General features: G+C 41.6%; 1 protein-coding gene across 2 annotated transcripts in view; it reads right to left on the bottom strand.

Annotated features, from left to right (window-relative positions):
* Positions 1-418: 418 nt before the first annotated feature.
* LOC119371680 (E3 ubiquitin-protein ligase MIB1) overlaps positions 419-17,266 on the bottom strand; it is a 526,638-nt gene continuing 509,790 nt past the window's right edge. Inside the window, exons 18-23 of one of the 2 annotated variants that reach the window (XM_037642132.2) lie at positions 14,115-14,193; positions 13,092-13,178; positions 9,639-9,710; positions 8,377-8,490; positions 7,048-7,166; positions 419-4,135 (exon numbers count right to left, since the gene is read on the bottom strand). In XM_037642132.2, coding sequence (XP_037498060.1) covers positions 3,995-4,135; positions 7,048-7,166; positions 8,377-8,490; positions 9,639-9,710; positions 13,092-13,178; positions 14,115-14,193 — 612 coding nt within the window. In that variant the 3' untranslated portion in view covers positions 419-3,994. The remainder of the gene's footprint in view (positions 4,136-7,047; positions 7,167-8,376; positions 8,491-9,638; positions 9,711-13,091; positions 13,179-14,114; positions 14,194-17,266) is intronic. The other variant, XM_037642133.2, reaches the window with a different exon arrangement.

Raw genomic sequence — 17,266 nt, 5'->3', positions numbered from 1 at the left:
TGCAAATCTGGCTGCTAAAGGTAACGTTGGCTCTGGTGTAAGTGTTAGAGTCAAAATTATGCCGCTATGACATGAACTGTAGATGCTGGAAACGAGTGTACACTGACACCTCGATATAACGAACACGAATATAACGAAATATCGGTTATAACGAAGTAATTGAAGAATAGGCTGGCAATACATACAGTGTTATAAATTCACGTCTATAACGAATTTTTGGATCTAAAGACTTTATTTTTGGGTAAGACGCAACTTCGTTATAATGAGGTTTGAGTGTACGTGCATTACTTAGCCTTAAATTTTCGTATTTCAATCACTGAGTACTGTTCAAGTTAGAATGTCTGAAGAAGAGAAGGAAGTGCTCGGGGGCATTCCCAGTAATAAGTATGCCAAGGTACACACACGAAACCACGAGACATTGTCGGTTTGCACAGTTTTTTATTATGCACTACGAACAACACAATTATAAATAAGACAAACAAAAAAGTGCAGCTACAAGGCAGTGCAGTAACTTGGATTTCGAGGGATAAGACCAAGGGCTGGACTGAACTACTTAGGGCGAAAGTAACGTCCTGGATAAGGAGAACAACATGTGCACTCTTGGCAAATAGGAGGAAGAGGACGATGAGAAAGCACACGTTGAAGGACACTGTCAAAAAACACACGCCAACACTTCCTGCAATCGTTCTCGCGACAAATGTTGAATGTCGCACTTGAACCAGCCGTGGTAGCCAGACGTGAAAAGTGAAGTCATCCAAAGCCTAAACTACGGATTGCCATTGGCCGTAGTCATCCAAAGCCTTAACTACGGTCATTTTACAAGCCCTCACTCATCTTGGCAAGCACACTTCTAAGCAAACACTTCCCATTAATCTGTTATCCCCATTTCTAATTAATCGAACACATTATCATTTCCCTTCCATACAGTGAATTGCAGCTTAAGGCACAAAACAATGTTGGCAGTACACACAATATACTCAACAGTCCATTGATAGTAACTTCAAACGAAATGAAAAAGTGAGCACTCTGCTTTTGCTTCCACGTCGGTTCTCGGCATTGCAGTACCTCGGACATGTTCATCTATTAGTTGTCAATAACTTTAAAAGCAAGACTGCATTTGTTACGTCTTCATTACGTCATAACAGTGCATGCGCACATATTATGGCATCTTTCACTTGAAGGCCATTTTGTCTCAAACACTATGCGTAAGTGAGAATGTCACATCTATACGCTTGACATTATAATGCTACTGTATATTCTAGGCTATAGACCACAAACTAAGGTTTAAAAGTTGAAATTTTGCTTGGTATGATTTACACATGTGGTTGTCAACTGCATTTCTTTAAAGGTTATAAGCCTGGCTGAAAGAAACTAGGTGCAAAGGCCCTTGAAAACTTAAGCTAATCCACACAGCAAAATTGCTTGTACACAAGCAAGACTGACTACATATGGTTATGGAGAATTTAAAAAAAGGCAATAAATCCACTTTCCACTGAAATTTGTCCCTAATGACCATACAGCATGCTAAACAACAGTTTCTTGCATTATGCAGCAAGATTGCTCCCACAGGTTATCACTAGGTGCAGACAACCAACAGAAATATAGAGGGAGAAGTAAGTGATAAAGTTCATTAACTATCTATGAACTGATCAGCACCGGGTAGATAAGGAAAGCCTGAGCCTTGTTTGCTGACTCTTGATCAGTTAAAGTTTACAATGTACATAACCATTTTCTCTCAGTCACATCTTCTGTCTATGATTCTCAGCGATAAGATCACATCTATGCGAGATAAGGTTACAGTTTCATATTCCCAGTAAAACCAAAAATTGTCACAACGAATTACTAATTCAAGGCTGATGAATGTCCTGCATGGAATGGCTTGGGTTGAGTTTGCGTGCAAAATGGTTCACTGAAACGAGACAGCACAGGACAGCAGTAGTGAACAGTTTCTGTGCGTATGCAACAGTGCATTATTTTTCGTTACGTTAAGTTCCTCGTCAAGCTAAGTGTCTTAAAAAGCCTGGTCAGACGTAAGGACAGAAAATGTTTACAGAAGTGGACGCACATACATTACAAATGCCATGGCGGCAGTTTCCATAACTTCCTAAGTTGCATGCATCTTCGTGACAAGTTGCTTGGTAACAAGAATACACGTCGTTGCCAGCAAGATACTGTAAACACTGCAGTCGCCGCATACGCAACCAACAAACAATCAGTCATAGGGTCAAAGTGTCACACAGCTTCGAAGGATCAATTATCGCAACAGTATATATAGTATTACATATAGCCTATTGTACATCATTCCGACTTGACTTCAATAACGTCAAGTAGCTTACACGGGACAGTCACTGACAATAAGCTATCACACCGACGTTGCAATTACAAAACCACACATTTCCGATACATTTTCAAGCAACTGTTCTTGTTACGTGAACCGGCTCAAGCTCTTGTGGTGATGTGTAATACTAGTTTGGTGGCAGTTACAGAGCAGCCGATTCTCAAGACCAGATAGAACATGGTCTTTGAGCTGAACTGGCTAGCAAAAACGATCATCATTAATTTACGGAGCAACCAAGCAGTAAATGCATTTGCATGAAAGTTTTTAATACGACGAAAAATTTACTATTCCGGGTGAATGGATATTTCTAACCTGACAAGGAGGGCCTAGTACATACTGCAATCTACAAATTCATGGGGTCGTTAACGATAACTACTCCTTGTTAATGAGATAACGAAATGAAAGCGCTGTTTTAGAGACGTTGAAAATTAAGTGCAAACGTACGTGCGTTCACAATGGTGTTCAATGTGAACAGCTTTGCAGAGAGTAGCACAGTTCACAATAGTTTAAAAACAAATCCACTATAAATCTAAGTTGGCAAGGCATACACAACGAGGTATGACAAGAATCTTTAGCACGGTCGGTCTTTACCATTCGTCCTAAAGAAATCTTCAGTCACATAAGAATTAGAGAAGAAAATGAATAAGTACGAAGCAATCTTCATAACGTTCTTGTTAATAAGTGTTGGAGCGAGGATAAACAATTGTTTAGAAAAGGATTTATCGAATTGACGTACATTCTTGATTTGCTTCAAGTTTTGTTTGAAGTTTTCCTCGAAGACTCATTCACGTGGTGGCAAACTTATATTGTGGACTAACTAACGTTCACATGAATTTAAAGACTGCGAAAGTAACATCTTCAGAGATTTTGCAATTAAAAAGAAAGAAGCAGTACACGTTACGAGACAGAGAAATACGAAAAGCCAAATGTTCACCTGAGCACTTTCTTTGAATTCCATAGTATGCAGCGATAAAAGTCATACAGAAGCTCGTAAAAAGCAAATCTTTGGGTACATATCGTTCAATACAGCACTTAATAGTGTATGAAAATAATTTGAGAGAAATTAAAGAAATGAAACAGTCTGAGGAGCTCGCCAACTGCTAGGGCGAGATGCACGGCTGCCACAAGCAATACGTTTTGTCCATCTGGCCTGTTGTTTATTGTGCAGTTAACGTGACATCGAAGATGATTTCTTATTTTCAAACGAAGTTTTCAGTAACCGCAGGGACGACACGTTAGTTTTCAGACACAACATTCCATACACACTTACTAAGTGACATTTGGCAACAGTCTACCTTCAACAAGTAGGTAAAAAAGATGATAATTCGATTAAACGCAGCAGGAAAAATAGTGCAATGGCAAAAAGACAAAGCTCTCTACAAGGAGAGTCATAGGTTAATGCAAAACAACTTTCCAAAATGTAAAAGGAGCGACGAAGTCTAGATATATGGGTATACAAACACATTAGTAAGGATAAAAACAGCAAAACATAAGGGATGGGGAACCACAGCTTCGGAAAGCACTAAGTCTTGACGACGCTAATGTTTCATGTTCATCTGAAAAGAGCGCGACGGTCTACTCGACTGTGACTAAGACGACTGCCGCAAGGTCGTACCAGCAACTGTGAGACGCATTCTCTATCACGCCGGGGAACGGTCAGTAGAGCAGGATTCGCTTCTCGACCGCCTTGCGGCAGATGGGGCACTCGGACATGCGGTCGCCGCACATCTGGCAAGTCCCGTGACCGCACAGGAAGATCATGTTCTTGAGTCGATCCAGGCAGACCGGGCACATGGTCTGAGTGAAGAGGTAGAGAGAGAAGCAGTTTGGTCACTTCCACCGGCCTAATGACTTTCAGAGAAAGTGGGCTGGTCACTATACCTTATGTACCTATATATACGTATATACGGAAAAAAAGAATGTATATGCAGTATTTTCTCGCATATAACCTGCTTAAAATATATAGAAGATTCGAAGCTAAGTTCGGAGTGCACATTGTACATGAACTTCCATGCGCAATGAAAAGAAGGCAGCTTTACGTCAATATGCAGGGATCTCTTTCTTAATTTTTATTTTTCTGCGGTACTTGATGGGAGTGCGATCTATCTGCAAGGGTGGGTTATGTGCAAGAAAATATGGCATGCGTTATATACATATGATATAGTTAAGTCACTACTTGACACCAAGAAAGAGGAACAGAGAGTGTGAGTGTTGACTGATAGCCGAACTTTGCTATCTTGCACTGTTTTACACTAAAACGTCAATATAACCAACACGGATATGACGAATTATCGGTTATAACGAAGTAAATGAAAAATAGCCCTGGTAATAGATACAGTGGTTCGAATACACGCTTTTCGGATATAACGAAGTTATTTTCGTGTCACATGCAACTTTGTTGTAATAAGGTTTAGGTGTATATAGTGACCCACGTTATCTTTTTCGCAGGAAAGTAGCCATCACGTAGCCAAGCTAGTAGTGGATTCTGTTCACTCGGAATGTGAAAGCGGTAAGACACAAACCGCAGACAGGGTGAAGCATACAGAGACTGCAAAATGCGCTGAAATAAAAGCCACTCTTGTCATGAGAAGCTTGGCACGTTTACAAAAAAACAGAGAGACAATAGATGCATGTCGATGTAGGCTTGAAGGTCCTACACCAGCTCGTCGTGATTCCAGTAACATTTTTATGGTGTCTGCTTGGGTCTGGTTAACATTTAATTGGCAAAGTCAGATTTCATTTAGTTCTGACAGAACCAAAGAAAGAACAGAGTAAGTTTTGAGAGCATTAGTGGCTAGTATACAATAGATTACAATGAGGTTCGTGTGAAGTTATAATGCTATGCCAGTGCTAGGGTTTCGGCGCAAAATTTAGAAAAACGGAAACTCGTGACCTCCATGTTCTCTTCCAATAATTAACCCATCATTAACAAATTAACAAATATAAGGTCTCTGAAATGAATATTTTAATTAATATTAAAAAATGAATATTTTACATGAATATTTTGGCTCAAAGAGGTAAAATTATCTAGAAGGATCTGTTGATGGGCTAGTTGGTACATGTCTTGATATATGCAGAGCATGTGCAGTGCAGTGAAACGAAGACAAGAGAAGACACACAAACGATATAGACGGGCGCACAGCGCCAGTGTATGTCGTTTGTGTGTCTTGTCTTCGTTTCATTGCGCTGCACATACTCGGCATATATCAAGGTAAAATGAATATTTTACCACTCTGAGCTAGTTTTGTAATTCTACTTAGCACCCCTGTAAAACTCTGACAGCAAAGTATTTCAATCTTCTTTCTTTCCCTGCAGCATTAAAAATGAAATAAACTGCCTCAGGCAGTATCGACAAATGATAAGAGCTTGTAACTGCACTAAGACAGCATATTTGTGATAGCGCACAGTACATATTCTGAGGTGCATAACCTCAGCTCTTGTTGTGATTTCTCTTCGCGTCCTAACTATTCATGTGTTTGCTGTTTGTATGTTTACTTTGTACCATTATTTTAGTGCTACTGCATTTACTATTGGTGTGTTTTTGCTCTCGATGTGTTCAAATCGTGATCATTGTTCACGTTTCTTCCCCCCCCACTGTAACATCCTCCCTACAGCAATGCCTTCGGGCGATTGTAGTATCATAAAAAAAATAAATAAATGAAAAGCTGAAGCAGTCTTTATCCATGCAACAATTCTTTGTGCATTATTAGCCACAGACGAGCCATGACTTGGATCGCCCTGCGCATTTGAGTTCTGCCATTGGAACGTAATCGTGGCTTTCCAGTTTTTCATTATTGTCTGTTCAGATAATTAATTACAACAAACATTACACACGTATATCTGTCAGAACGTCTCCGTTTCAAGTCGGATGTCTTTACTTGATACAGACATGCTTACTTTCTGGAACATGTGCAGCACTGGCGATCCGTATGAAAAATAGGATGTCATGTATAAATAGCTGATGCACGTAATTTGCAGATGATATTTCAGTTACTGGTGTCTATGCTTGCTGCTTTCACTGTGCTTTAAGCATCCCTTCTATTTTCGGGCAAGGTTAAACCAACAAAGGGTTTATATTGGTGGCGCGCAGTTTTGATATTGCGTGGTTCTTAATCGTCCCCGAAGTGCCACTACATATTTTGGATCATCGTGAGAGACAACCCATGTATTCAATATATTTTTGAAATGTGGATTTACCGTGCTGCAATTTCATCTGCTATCACAGATACATCACGCCTTAAGAGTTTCTTGATTAACATATTTGGTACTGCTTGACTGTGCTTTTTGAATTGCATCTGATTTGTTGCTCTTCATTGTTTTAAGTTTTTTAACCTGAATTTATTATGTTAAATTTACTGTCATTACTGTTACATTCCTCGTTATTGATACATTTGATAGTTCATCACTTTTTTATAAATATGCAGATTGTTCAAGTTTTCCGGCTTATATTGTATCATGTATTCTTTTCCATTTCTGATCTGTAACATGCCCCTTCCCTCTGTAATGCGCGAACCCTGAGGGTAAAATAAATAAATAAAAAATAAATACTCAAATAACTTGCAGGAACGGGAATAAAACGTACACTCTGTACACTTTCCTTGCAAAAGAACTTGCAATATTAATGGGGTCGACGGGGAGCCTATTGGCCCGCAGGTATGCTGGCGGCGTTTTAAAACAAAATATGATAAAAACAGTTTTCAGTACTGCACCTGTTCTTTGATGTCCTGCAGCTGCTGTTGCAGCTTCTGAAGGTCGTTGACTGAGGTGTCGTGAGCGCCGTTGTTCATCAGCGGCCCAGGCCCACCGGGACGATTGGAAGCAGGGTGTGCTGAGTAGAAGGGTAGTTCGTTAACGACGGACTAAGTTCAATTTTAGGTTTTTAAAGTTTCAGCTTATTTCACCACAATCTTTATATTATATACATATTATTTACATTGTATGGACACTTGTACATATAAAAGAATACCGAGTGTGGTGTGGAATGCGGGGAGAAAAGCTGCAACTCAAACGCGCCTTGACTGGCCCCGCATTCCAATAAAACAAGGCAGAAAAGTGGCGGCAATCAAACGCTCCACATAAGAATAACACATACAATAACAGAATGCAGCAGGGTGAAAATTTTCACTGCTATTGGAAAAGAGGTGAAAGGAATCAAGAAATGCAAAATCCCAATTTTTCAGTGTTATGCCAGTATATTATAATATATGAACATATGTTTAATGAAATGGAATCAGGACAACCCACAAGACAAAGGCAAATTCGCGAGAGGGAGCTTCGAAATTACAACAGAATCTCATAAAACAGAACCTCAGGATATGAAGAACTAAGTTCCATTTAAAGAAGATACAGTATAATCTCATAGATACGACTCTGCATGGTATGTTTTTCCGCATAATATGCTTCCTTATTTTTTTCCTCGCCAACATCCCGTTGATGAAATGATGAAACGCAAGAAGTTCAGTCAGCAAAATGTGCAAGTGTCGTGACGGGCTGCAAACGAAACACCAAAAAATGAAAACAAAGGGATGCTGAACAATCCAGGACAGCGTACTGACAACCGTATACTGGGGTTTGTTTACTTGTAAGGCGTAATGCACCTTCATTTATTACTCGCCCCAAAAGACGAAAGAATCCCATTACGGTTGGTAAAATCATTGAACTATTGCTTAGCGCGAATGCATCTACCACAAGAACTATCGCTAGCCTCCACAGCATTGCACTTGGCGCATAGACTCAAACCTCGTTATAACGAACACGGATATAACGAATTACCGGTTATAACGAAGTAAATGAAGAATGGTCTTGTCATAGCTGCAGTGTTATAAATAAATGTTTATAACGAATTTTCGGATATAACGAAGTTATTTTCGTGGCAGGTGCAACTTTGTTATAATGAGGTTTGAGTGTATTTTATTGGCGCATATTTAATTTCATTGGCACATATTTCAAATCTCCTGAAAAGGAGAAGGGGGTGCTTGCTTGTGATTTGACGGTAAATACAGCACACGCTCCGCCATCAAGAAAGGAGTGTTCCTCACAGTTATCATTCTTATCGGCGGGAAACTTGGAGATGTTGAGAGGGATGTCCGATTTGGTCATGGGGCCTCGCAGGTTCACCACTTTCTTCTTCGTCTCGGCATCCTCGGCACCAACTGGACACCAAACGGAACGCATTTTTATTTCCTTGAACATCATCTCTCGTCTACGCTTTATCTTTCGCCCATTATAACTGCAGGCACAGTCATGCCCACTGTAAATCATGCAAGACCCCAAATTTGCAATTCGAGATCACTCATAGTCCAGTCTAGATGCAAAGGCCTTGGCAATAACTTTTTATTGCTATAAGTACACACAACGCATAACATCAAGCAGTGTTTATCAAATATGTCTACACGTAATGTTGACCGTGCACAAATTAGGCGTTCCCTTTGAGAGTGGACCACTTTGTAAAAGGCAATACAGTTTGTGCAAAAAAGGAACTAATAACCTTTCAATCCATCATAATAAGCTCCACAAGTTTAGCACATCAGCTCACGGCAATAAAAGCGCTGCATATTTTGTTTGAAGAGGTACGTATGCAACATTTTTTACATTGCACTTTCTGAACTAAGCTTTTAGACACCCCCTGCCTGCCCCAAAAGAAAATGAATATTGGAAGGCGCATGACGGAAACAAGTTACTTTAACGCTAGTTTATAAAAACCACTTTTGCTATTGGCACCCAGAGATAGAAACGTGCTCATTTTGTTGTGATATTGCTTTCTGCTTTTTTTCTGCTACTGTCATGAACTTCTTCACGAGCAATGTCATGATACATGGCCTTATCTTCAAATAAAGTTTTGCGTCAGTTCAAAACAGTACCTAAGAAACCGACATGTGTACCAAACTCAATGCTTTCTAAACGTACTCTATTCATATTTGAAAAGTTCCTAAGTAGCGATTTTACAAAAAAGGTGTTTCGAAAATGTATTTTAGTACTCCTTTAAAGACAGCATCCCAAGGTACCAGCTGGTGATGGCAGTTATGCCTTGCATGCTCGCATCATGGGCGGAAAGCAGGGAGTCTCAATGATTACGGTAATTTCACGGCATCAACAAGAAATTCATTCACAGTAGCAAAAAACACTTGTGGTTTCAATGTGTTCGATGATGCTGTTACAGTGACATCTTTGAAAGCCAGGCAAGGTCCACAAGTTAACATGCTACTCTCTGGAAATGTCTGAAAGGGCAGTCATTGCTAGGTATCGCATGCGGAAACCTGTGAGAAAAACCTGTGAGCAGAAAGACCAAAATAAGACTGACAGCATTTTGTTTCCACCGCGAAGTCTTGACCGCCGAAAGCCTCCTGCATGCCGTAGTCGAGCAGCTTGGCAGCTTGAATGAGAAGCCCGTAAAATGGGCGCGACTTCCGTAAACACAAAGCACAGACAAACTTGCTCATCCCCAAGCTGGTGTTTGCCAAAGAACATGTTTACTGCTAGAGAGATAAACACAGGAACGAGAGACACTGCCTATGCTCCCGCAGTATGTGTTTCTTGCTTCCATATTTGTACGGATGCTCATAATTCCAAACATGGAAAACAGTGATGCGGCAGTTCCTGCTTCCGTATTTGTATGAATACAGGAACACGAAATGCGGACAATAATGATATGCCAATTTTCTAAGGATGGGCGAAAAGTGAATTTGAGGTTCGAAGCGAATCCGAAGCAAATAGTGATTTGGTCGAATAATTTCGAATCGAACAGTTTGAATAGCATGTACCACATATGAAAAATGAGCATTTTTGTCGTGACCCTTGCACAATATTTTTAAGGACTGGAACTAGGTATGAGTGAATGTCACTTTTTTGGTTTGAAATGAAGTGGAAGCAAGCTTGAATATTATCAAGATTTGAATAGCAGTAGAGTGCAAGTTATGAGGCGTGCAATACGTTACAATTTAAAAATGACTATCCTTAGTGCATATAAGCCCACATAATACGCTTTTAAACTTAAAAAAATATGTACACTTAACCTTGAAGTGTGGCTTCGCGGCAGTGCAGATTTCCCCTGGATGGGTAGTTTCACGGCACAGCAACCCGACGCTGCAGTGAAACCACCTTTACAGGGGGTTAAGTGCGGTCAACCATACATATATTCGTTCATTTCGAATACTTCGAAATTTCGAATAATATAAATTCGTATCGAAGCGAATTCAAATACTTTAATATTCGTTCGAATATTCGAAACGCCCGAATATTCGCCCATCCCTACAACTTTCCTCTACAGATGCGGAAGCAAGAAATATGAGCGAGAATGTGGATGGTTTCTTGCATCAAAACAGACGAAACTTGAGCAAGGAGAACGTGTACGTTTCTCTGTTCATCTCTCTGGTAGTAAGCATGTCCTACACACATCAGCCTAAATGATGAGAAAAAACAAAAAATACAAAATCAAGAATTTCTGTATGGGTCGCAGCACCGCCCTCAATGTAGAAACTACCGCTGTGACTTTCTCTGAATTTCAGGAACAGTCAATCCTGCTGGCGTGTTCATTATGAATTTGCTTGTGCTTCTCAGCCAGCCTAAATTTCTCCGTTTCTACCAATGAAACATTTCAGTGAATTTTTTTGGAACAACTATTCATACATCAAGATTAATCTTATGACAATGACAGAAACCTTCAAGTAACATTGTGGCAAATAATAACCTTGGCATAGTTCAGGGTTTAGCTAGCACTACATTAGTGATTCAGCAATTCTAGTGGCACAGAACAGATGCAGACAAAAAAAAAACAGACTTGATGGGCACAGCCCGGAGAAAACTTAGGTGATTTCTGTGAAGCAAGGTGGTTAACTAATTGCAATGCGTACAACTGTTCTGACTGTTGTGGTGTGCAGCGTGTAATCTTATGCGACGTTTACGTTTTTGCACTATACCCTCCATTAGGTTTCGAGAACTGCAAAAAGTCGTTCACATGAACACACACTGCACAATGTCAGCGGAGTGATGCCATGCTAAAAACGGTGATGTCTTATCAAGAGATGAATGACAATGAAAGGTGTATGCAGAGAAGTTCTGTGTTTACACATTAGTGAGTCAGCTATCTTTTTGATATTTCAAGATCTGAAGAGTGGGAGGGCCAACTTCCAATCAAAAGCAAAGCATGGAACCGGTAATTAAGGTGAGACAAGCTAGATTATAGGGACGGCATGGTTACAATTTTATATTTGCTCTATGCCTGTACCTGTAGCATTTGGCTATTCCACTCATTTGTTGGGTGCAGTTGTTTGCGAAGTGCGCAATGTCGTTGGAAAATGTAACGCTGTGAGACTGTTTTTTTTTTTGTAGCAGAATGTGACGATCGGCACTGTTTATTTTCTTCATTCTGATATGCGTTACAGGGAGGCTAACTTACATACAAGTCAACTCAGAGTCGTGTAAGTACGGTACGACATGAAAAGATGGTAATAAAGGCAAAAATTGTATGCTCGTTTCATTCCTGTATGTGTGGACTACGAAATCAAAAGTTTTTGCACAGACATATCCCTCAGCCTGTTAGGCAATAAATAGGTTCAGGACAGACTGGCACCTTCTACACGATAATTACACCTTATTTTGCACCTTAAGTGTGGGACTCAAAGTGATATCAGATTAGGTGCCACATGTGACACTACTTTTTTCTGAGAATGTCGCCCCAGCATTCGTAGTGTTCCTGCCATATAAAGAAATGTCGTCGAAAAATGATAGCCTTCTGCCGGCCGTGCTACATGAGTCCTCCTCCTCTATGTTGAATCGCCGCATCTGGCTCATAGTGTTGCATTTTCAGTGCAGCCTAAGAAACACTACGGTCTTTAGAATGACGTATCTATGTACTTTCTAGTAAAGGAACACACCACCTAATACTTACTTATTGATGTTGTGCCTCAGATATGCGTAATACTTGCTTTTTGATCGACAATGTTCACAAGTATGAACGCCACTACCAGTTCAAAATGGCTGGGCGTTCAGCAAGTGCTTAAACTTTGGCTGGGTGGCTGAATCATGTGACAGACAGAAAGACGGACAGACAGACCATAATTTCTGCATTCAAGTATCCCAAGAAAGACTATCGTCTTTAAAAATGAAGTATGGATCACACTGCCGTGACAACGTGACCACATGTGTGCCCTGCTGCTGGATGCTTGCCTTTTCATATGCATTGTCTGCACCTGCATTGTGCCGCTGAGCTTGTAGCACAGTGGTTGTCAAACGGGGGGTCCGCGAAGCTATTTTCGGGAGCTCGCGAAAACCATGGTAGAAAAAAAGGCGTTTTTTTGAAGGCACATTATGTCCTGTGACAGTAGCCCCTGATTTTTGGTTGCTTCACCGCATAATAGGTTTGCAATGCGGCGGAGATGACTTATGTTTCTCCTCCTCCGTGAGATGGGTGTAAAGTTTTTGTTGCCATTTTGTACGACATATGCATGCTAGCATGCTTTTTCCAGGCTGGCATATTTGAAAAGGAAACACAGCTAGAAACAGGTTAAATGTCACTTCAGAACAGACAACTTATTTACAAGCTGTTGAGATCAAATTGACATATGTGGCACTTTTGTTTGACCAATCTTTGCCAGATAGGAATTAATGGCACCTACTTCACGCTGCATGTTGTGTTAATTTATGAGAAGATGTTTTAAGTCTCATAATTTCGACATTTGCAGAGCGTGCACATTACACAGTGAAAATGGAAACAAAGCAAACGGGTTGCAGGGTCGCGTTGGGCTGTTCTGCTCACCCGAGCCTCCGCAGCAGACGATGAATGGAACCACCTTGTCGATCTGCGCTCGACACTGGACGCACTTCTTCATCAGAGCAGCACAGCCTGAAAGAGGGATGGCACGAAGACATTGTTTCGATTGAAGTGCACTGATAGAATCGTAAGAAGGGAAAAAAAATTGCCCCTTGCCATGCGATACACTTATGCATCGATTCAGGGTGTTCTTTTTGTACTGCTCTGGAAGAATACAATGCTCTGGAACGAGTCACTGCAACAGGTTGTCAACATAACTAATCACACTGGCGTCTTACACCTTCTGATACTGTGTTTGAGGCGTGAAACCTGAAAACCCTATCTAATGTGCAATGTGTACTCGCAGCTTCCACAGTGGAAATTCATCACACGTATTGATTTTGCACACAAACGGCCAAGCTAGCTACTTGAGAGAAGATGCTCTGGAGCTGCTACAAATAGATCAGAGAGTTATGTGCACTGGCTAATGAACGACCAGTCCGTCATGCCCCAAGCCCAGCAAGATTTATGGATTACTGGCTGAAAGAAAAAACACACAAAGTTGTTGTCTATCTGTTCAATGCGTTTGCAAGGTGACCTCTATTTCCTCATCCATAATAGTTATGCTCCAGAGCAAGAATTTTGAATGGGATGCTGAGTGATGCCGGGCACACCACTGCCTACAGCCATATAAAAACTCCTGCAAAGCTCTCCCGAACAGCCTTGCTACACAACTGCCCGTAACATTGTAACAGAGAATCAGGACGTCATAATAATGTCCAATTAATCGAAATGTATAAGGTCGTGTTAATGTGTTAACACAAACAGGCTTCAGAAGGTAGCAAGAGAATAAAAAGCATTCGTTATGGGTATGCTGATGAATGGCAGAACGCATGAAGTGCGTCATTGTTCACTTCACTTTTTCAAACCATGTGATAGCATTTGAAAGTTCAAGTGTTCAGGGTGGCATGTGTGAAACGTCAATGTGCACAAAAAATGTGCTGTTCAAGATGTTTGCGTTTAGCTTACCTTCACAGGCACACATGTGGCTACAAGGCTTGAAGAGTACGGATGCCTTCTTGTCCGAGCAGACGACGCACTCCTCTACCTGCAATCAAGATGGAGCTTCTTCAGGAGTTGCACGCATTGAGAATGCAAAGCCGGGGCGTAAAAACTGAAAGCACTTTTATGAGAACCATCATAGTCATGTTTATGTCCACTGAAGGATGAAGCCCTGTCTCAGAACTCTCCAATTTACCCTGCCTTGCACGGGCAGATTGCCATTCAAGACTACAAATTTCCCTATTTCTTCCCATCACTGAATGTGGTGCCGTCCTCGGCTGACGTTACTGTCCCTTTGTAGCCATTCTGTCGTCGCTCTAACTGACCACCGGTTATCTGTCCTACGCACTGAAGGTACATTCACACCGAAGGCGGGGCGGCAAAGCGGGCAAGCGGGCTTTTCAAGGCGGCGAGCGCGCGTACCTGTTCAGACCGCATGGCTCTCTTGGCTGCCCGCGCGGCTGAGGAGGCGGGGCCTCTCGTGCTTTAGTGCACGTGTCGCTATCACGTGGCACGGCTTCTCCCAAAGAGACACCCGTACCACCGCCGCGCCACCGCCGCAGCGCGTTCTGATTGGCTGCGGCAAAGCGGCGAGTAGCGGCGAGCGGCAAAAAATTGGTCCGAGAGCGAGGTCGGACCTGCCACCTCGTTTTCCGCCCCGCTTTCGCCGCCTGGAGAGGAGGTTTTCCCGCTTTCCGCCTCACCGCTTTGCTGCTTTGGCCGCCCCGCCTTCGGTGTGAATGAGCCTTAAGTGACCTGCCCGGATTCAATTCTAGGATGTCGGCTAACCTCATATGCTATCTCGTCCACACTGCTGCCTTACTGTCACTTAGAGTCATGCCCATCATTCTTTAATTCCACCACTCCTTGTGAGGATTTCAACATTTTTTCTCGATTCTTTGTTAACCTCCAAGATATTGCATTAGTGGAATGCATGAATGCGCATTTCCTTTCCAAGGATAACGGTTAACTGCTGGTCATCAGTTAGCATTGCTTCTCATCTGTGCTGATGACAATAATGGTATCCAAGACATATAGCAGACATCCTGAAACACTTACGCTTGTACATAGACTTACACCTTATTTAATGAAATGGGATACAGTGCAAAAGTGTATAATGAAGTGAAGAGAATTAGTCTTGAAGTCCTTAAGAGTACTTAAAACCTTAATGCAATGATGTGGAATTGTGCTGTCAGCAGCTATAACAAACTAGATTCATCTCTGACACAAAAGAAATCCCCATGCTTTTATACTGTGTGCTGTAGAACCCCGCATATATGTTCCTTGCTTATACTTTTTCCTGCATATAACGTGTCTGGTCCCAGCAAAGAATCTACAGACATTTATGTACACTCAAACCTCATTATAACAAAGTCGCATCTGCCACAAAAATAACTTCGTTATATCCGAAAATTCGTTATAAACGTTTATTTGTAACACTGTAGCTATGATAAGACGAATCTTCATTCGCTTCGTTATAACCAATAATTCTTTATATCCGGGTTCGTTATATTGAGGTTTGAGTGTACTAGAATCCCCTTTTCACATGTCACTTCCGCAACATTCCTGCCTGATAAAATGTGAAATGTCGCTGTGCTGGATGTGCTGAGGAGGTATGTCAGTGATATTGGTGTTGTGGGCTGCGACAGAGCCATCCATGTGCTTGTAGTGAGTCTGGTGCTGGCAGAGGCATGAAAGAAATGCCAGACTTTCATCAAGGACTTCTTTAAGCCATAAGTTGATGAACAAACTCTTCTGAGGTGGAGCTCAGTGTAATGCGTATGCTTTATTATTTAGCAGCAGTTTTCCCCAATTTTAACCACACCTTCATGCAATACGTTTCCTGGCTACTGCGTCTTTTTTTCGTGGTCTCGTGAAAAACTTGCTGAAGCTAGGGGTTCTGCTGTATATTGTTTGCGTAATGGGGTATGGCCTTCGAGGATGTTTGCAGAATGCCCAGCTGCACGTTGTGACTCCCAGTGGTAGAGAAATGGGCAGTTTTAGAATAGGGCACGCAAACATAGCGTAAATTGGGTATATACTAAGGGTGTGCGAATATTCGAGTTTTGAATTCGAATCGAATAGTTCCTAATCGAATAATTCGATTCGACTTTTGAATAGATAGTATTCTAAGTTTCGAATAATTCGACAGGACGAATATCTAAAACGTGACAAAGGCTAATGGTGCAACTTGGTTAGGGTAGGGTGGCTAAAACTTACGCTATCGTCGTCGTTCGTTAAACTTTCACTGACATCCTGGTTCAAAAGCGAGCGCATGTTGATCTTAAAGGAGATGATGTCATTTCCGCACGTAGAAAAACACGAGAGAACTCTCAAGTCCTTCACAACTACGCTCTTGAAAAGAAGGTACGGACTTCTTTCGTAGTTTGGTCGCATATGCCGCAAGTGCCGTAAAACAACCAAACAACAGCCTGCGGAACCCTCGGTGATTGGCTTTGCATGTAAAAATTTGTTCACATTGGGCAGTCACCACTGCCGCACCGCACCACTAGTTCAGAAGCTCCCATCGTTCCGGCGCGCAGTTAAAACGCTGCTGTGAACGGGCGCCCGAAGACTTTTGGGCCCGGAGCATCCATGGCGATGAAGCACAACTTGACCGTTGTCAGATGAGCCCTATTTCTCAACCATAGGGAAAGAAAACTAGCTACCGTACCCCCTCTGTTAGCCGTTAGGGAGTTAGGAGTGGCGCTGTTGACTAGAATGGCAGCTCTTCTATCAACATGCTTGCGCGCCCATAAAAGCTGAAACAAAAGCCACTCCCGAACAAGTGCGTAATGAAGCTGTCAGCATGCCGTAGCTTCCCTGATTTTTCCTTTCTATTGCCATAACTGGCGGTGCAAATATACTATTTTGTGCAAATATACTATTCGGTATTCGATTCGATATTTTTGGCCATTATTCGGCACTATTCGATTCGAATTCGATTCGAGCTGAAATTTCACTATTCGCACACCCCTAGTATATACGTTATTTTCGTCGTTTAACGTAGGTACCCAAAAGGATAGGGTATGACGCATGTGCAGTGGTGACAAACGTTAAGCGCACAGCTTTGCATGCCCTATTCTAAAACTGCCTAATAAGTGCAATGGTAATCCTCT

Source organism: Rhipicephalus sanguineus, chromosome 10 (assembly GCF_013339695.2).
Source record: "Rhipicephalus sanguineus isolate Rsan-2018 chromosome 10, BIME_Rsan_1.4, whole genome shotgun sequence".
Lineage (NCBI taxonomy): Eukaryota > Metazoa > Arthropoda > Arachnida > Ixodida > Ixodidae > Rhipicephalus > Rhipicephalus sanguineus.
This window is presented reverse-complemented; position numbering and strand designations above follow the sequence as displayed.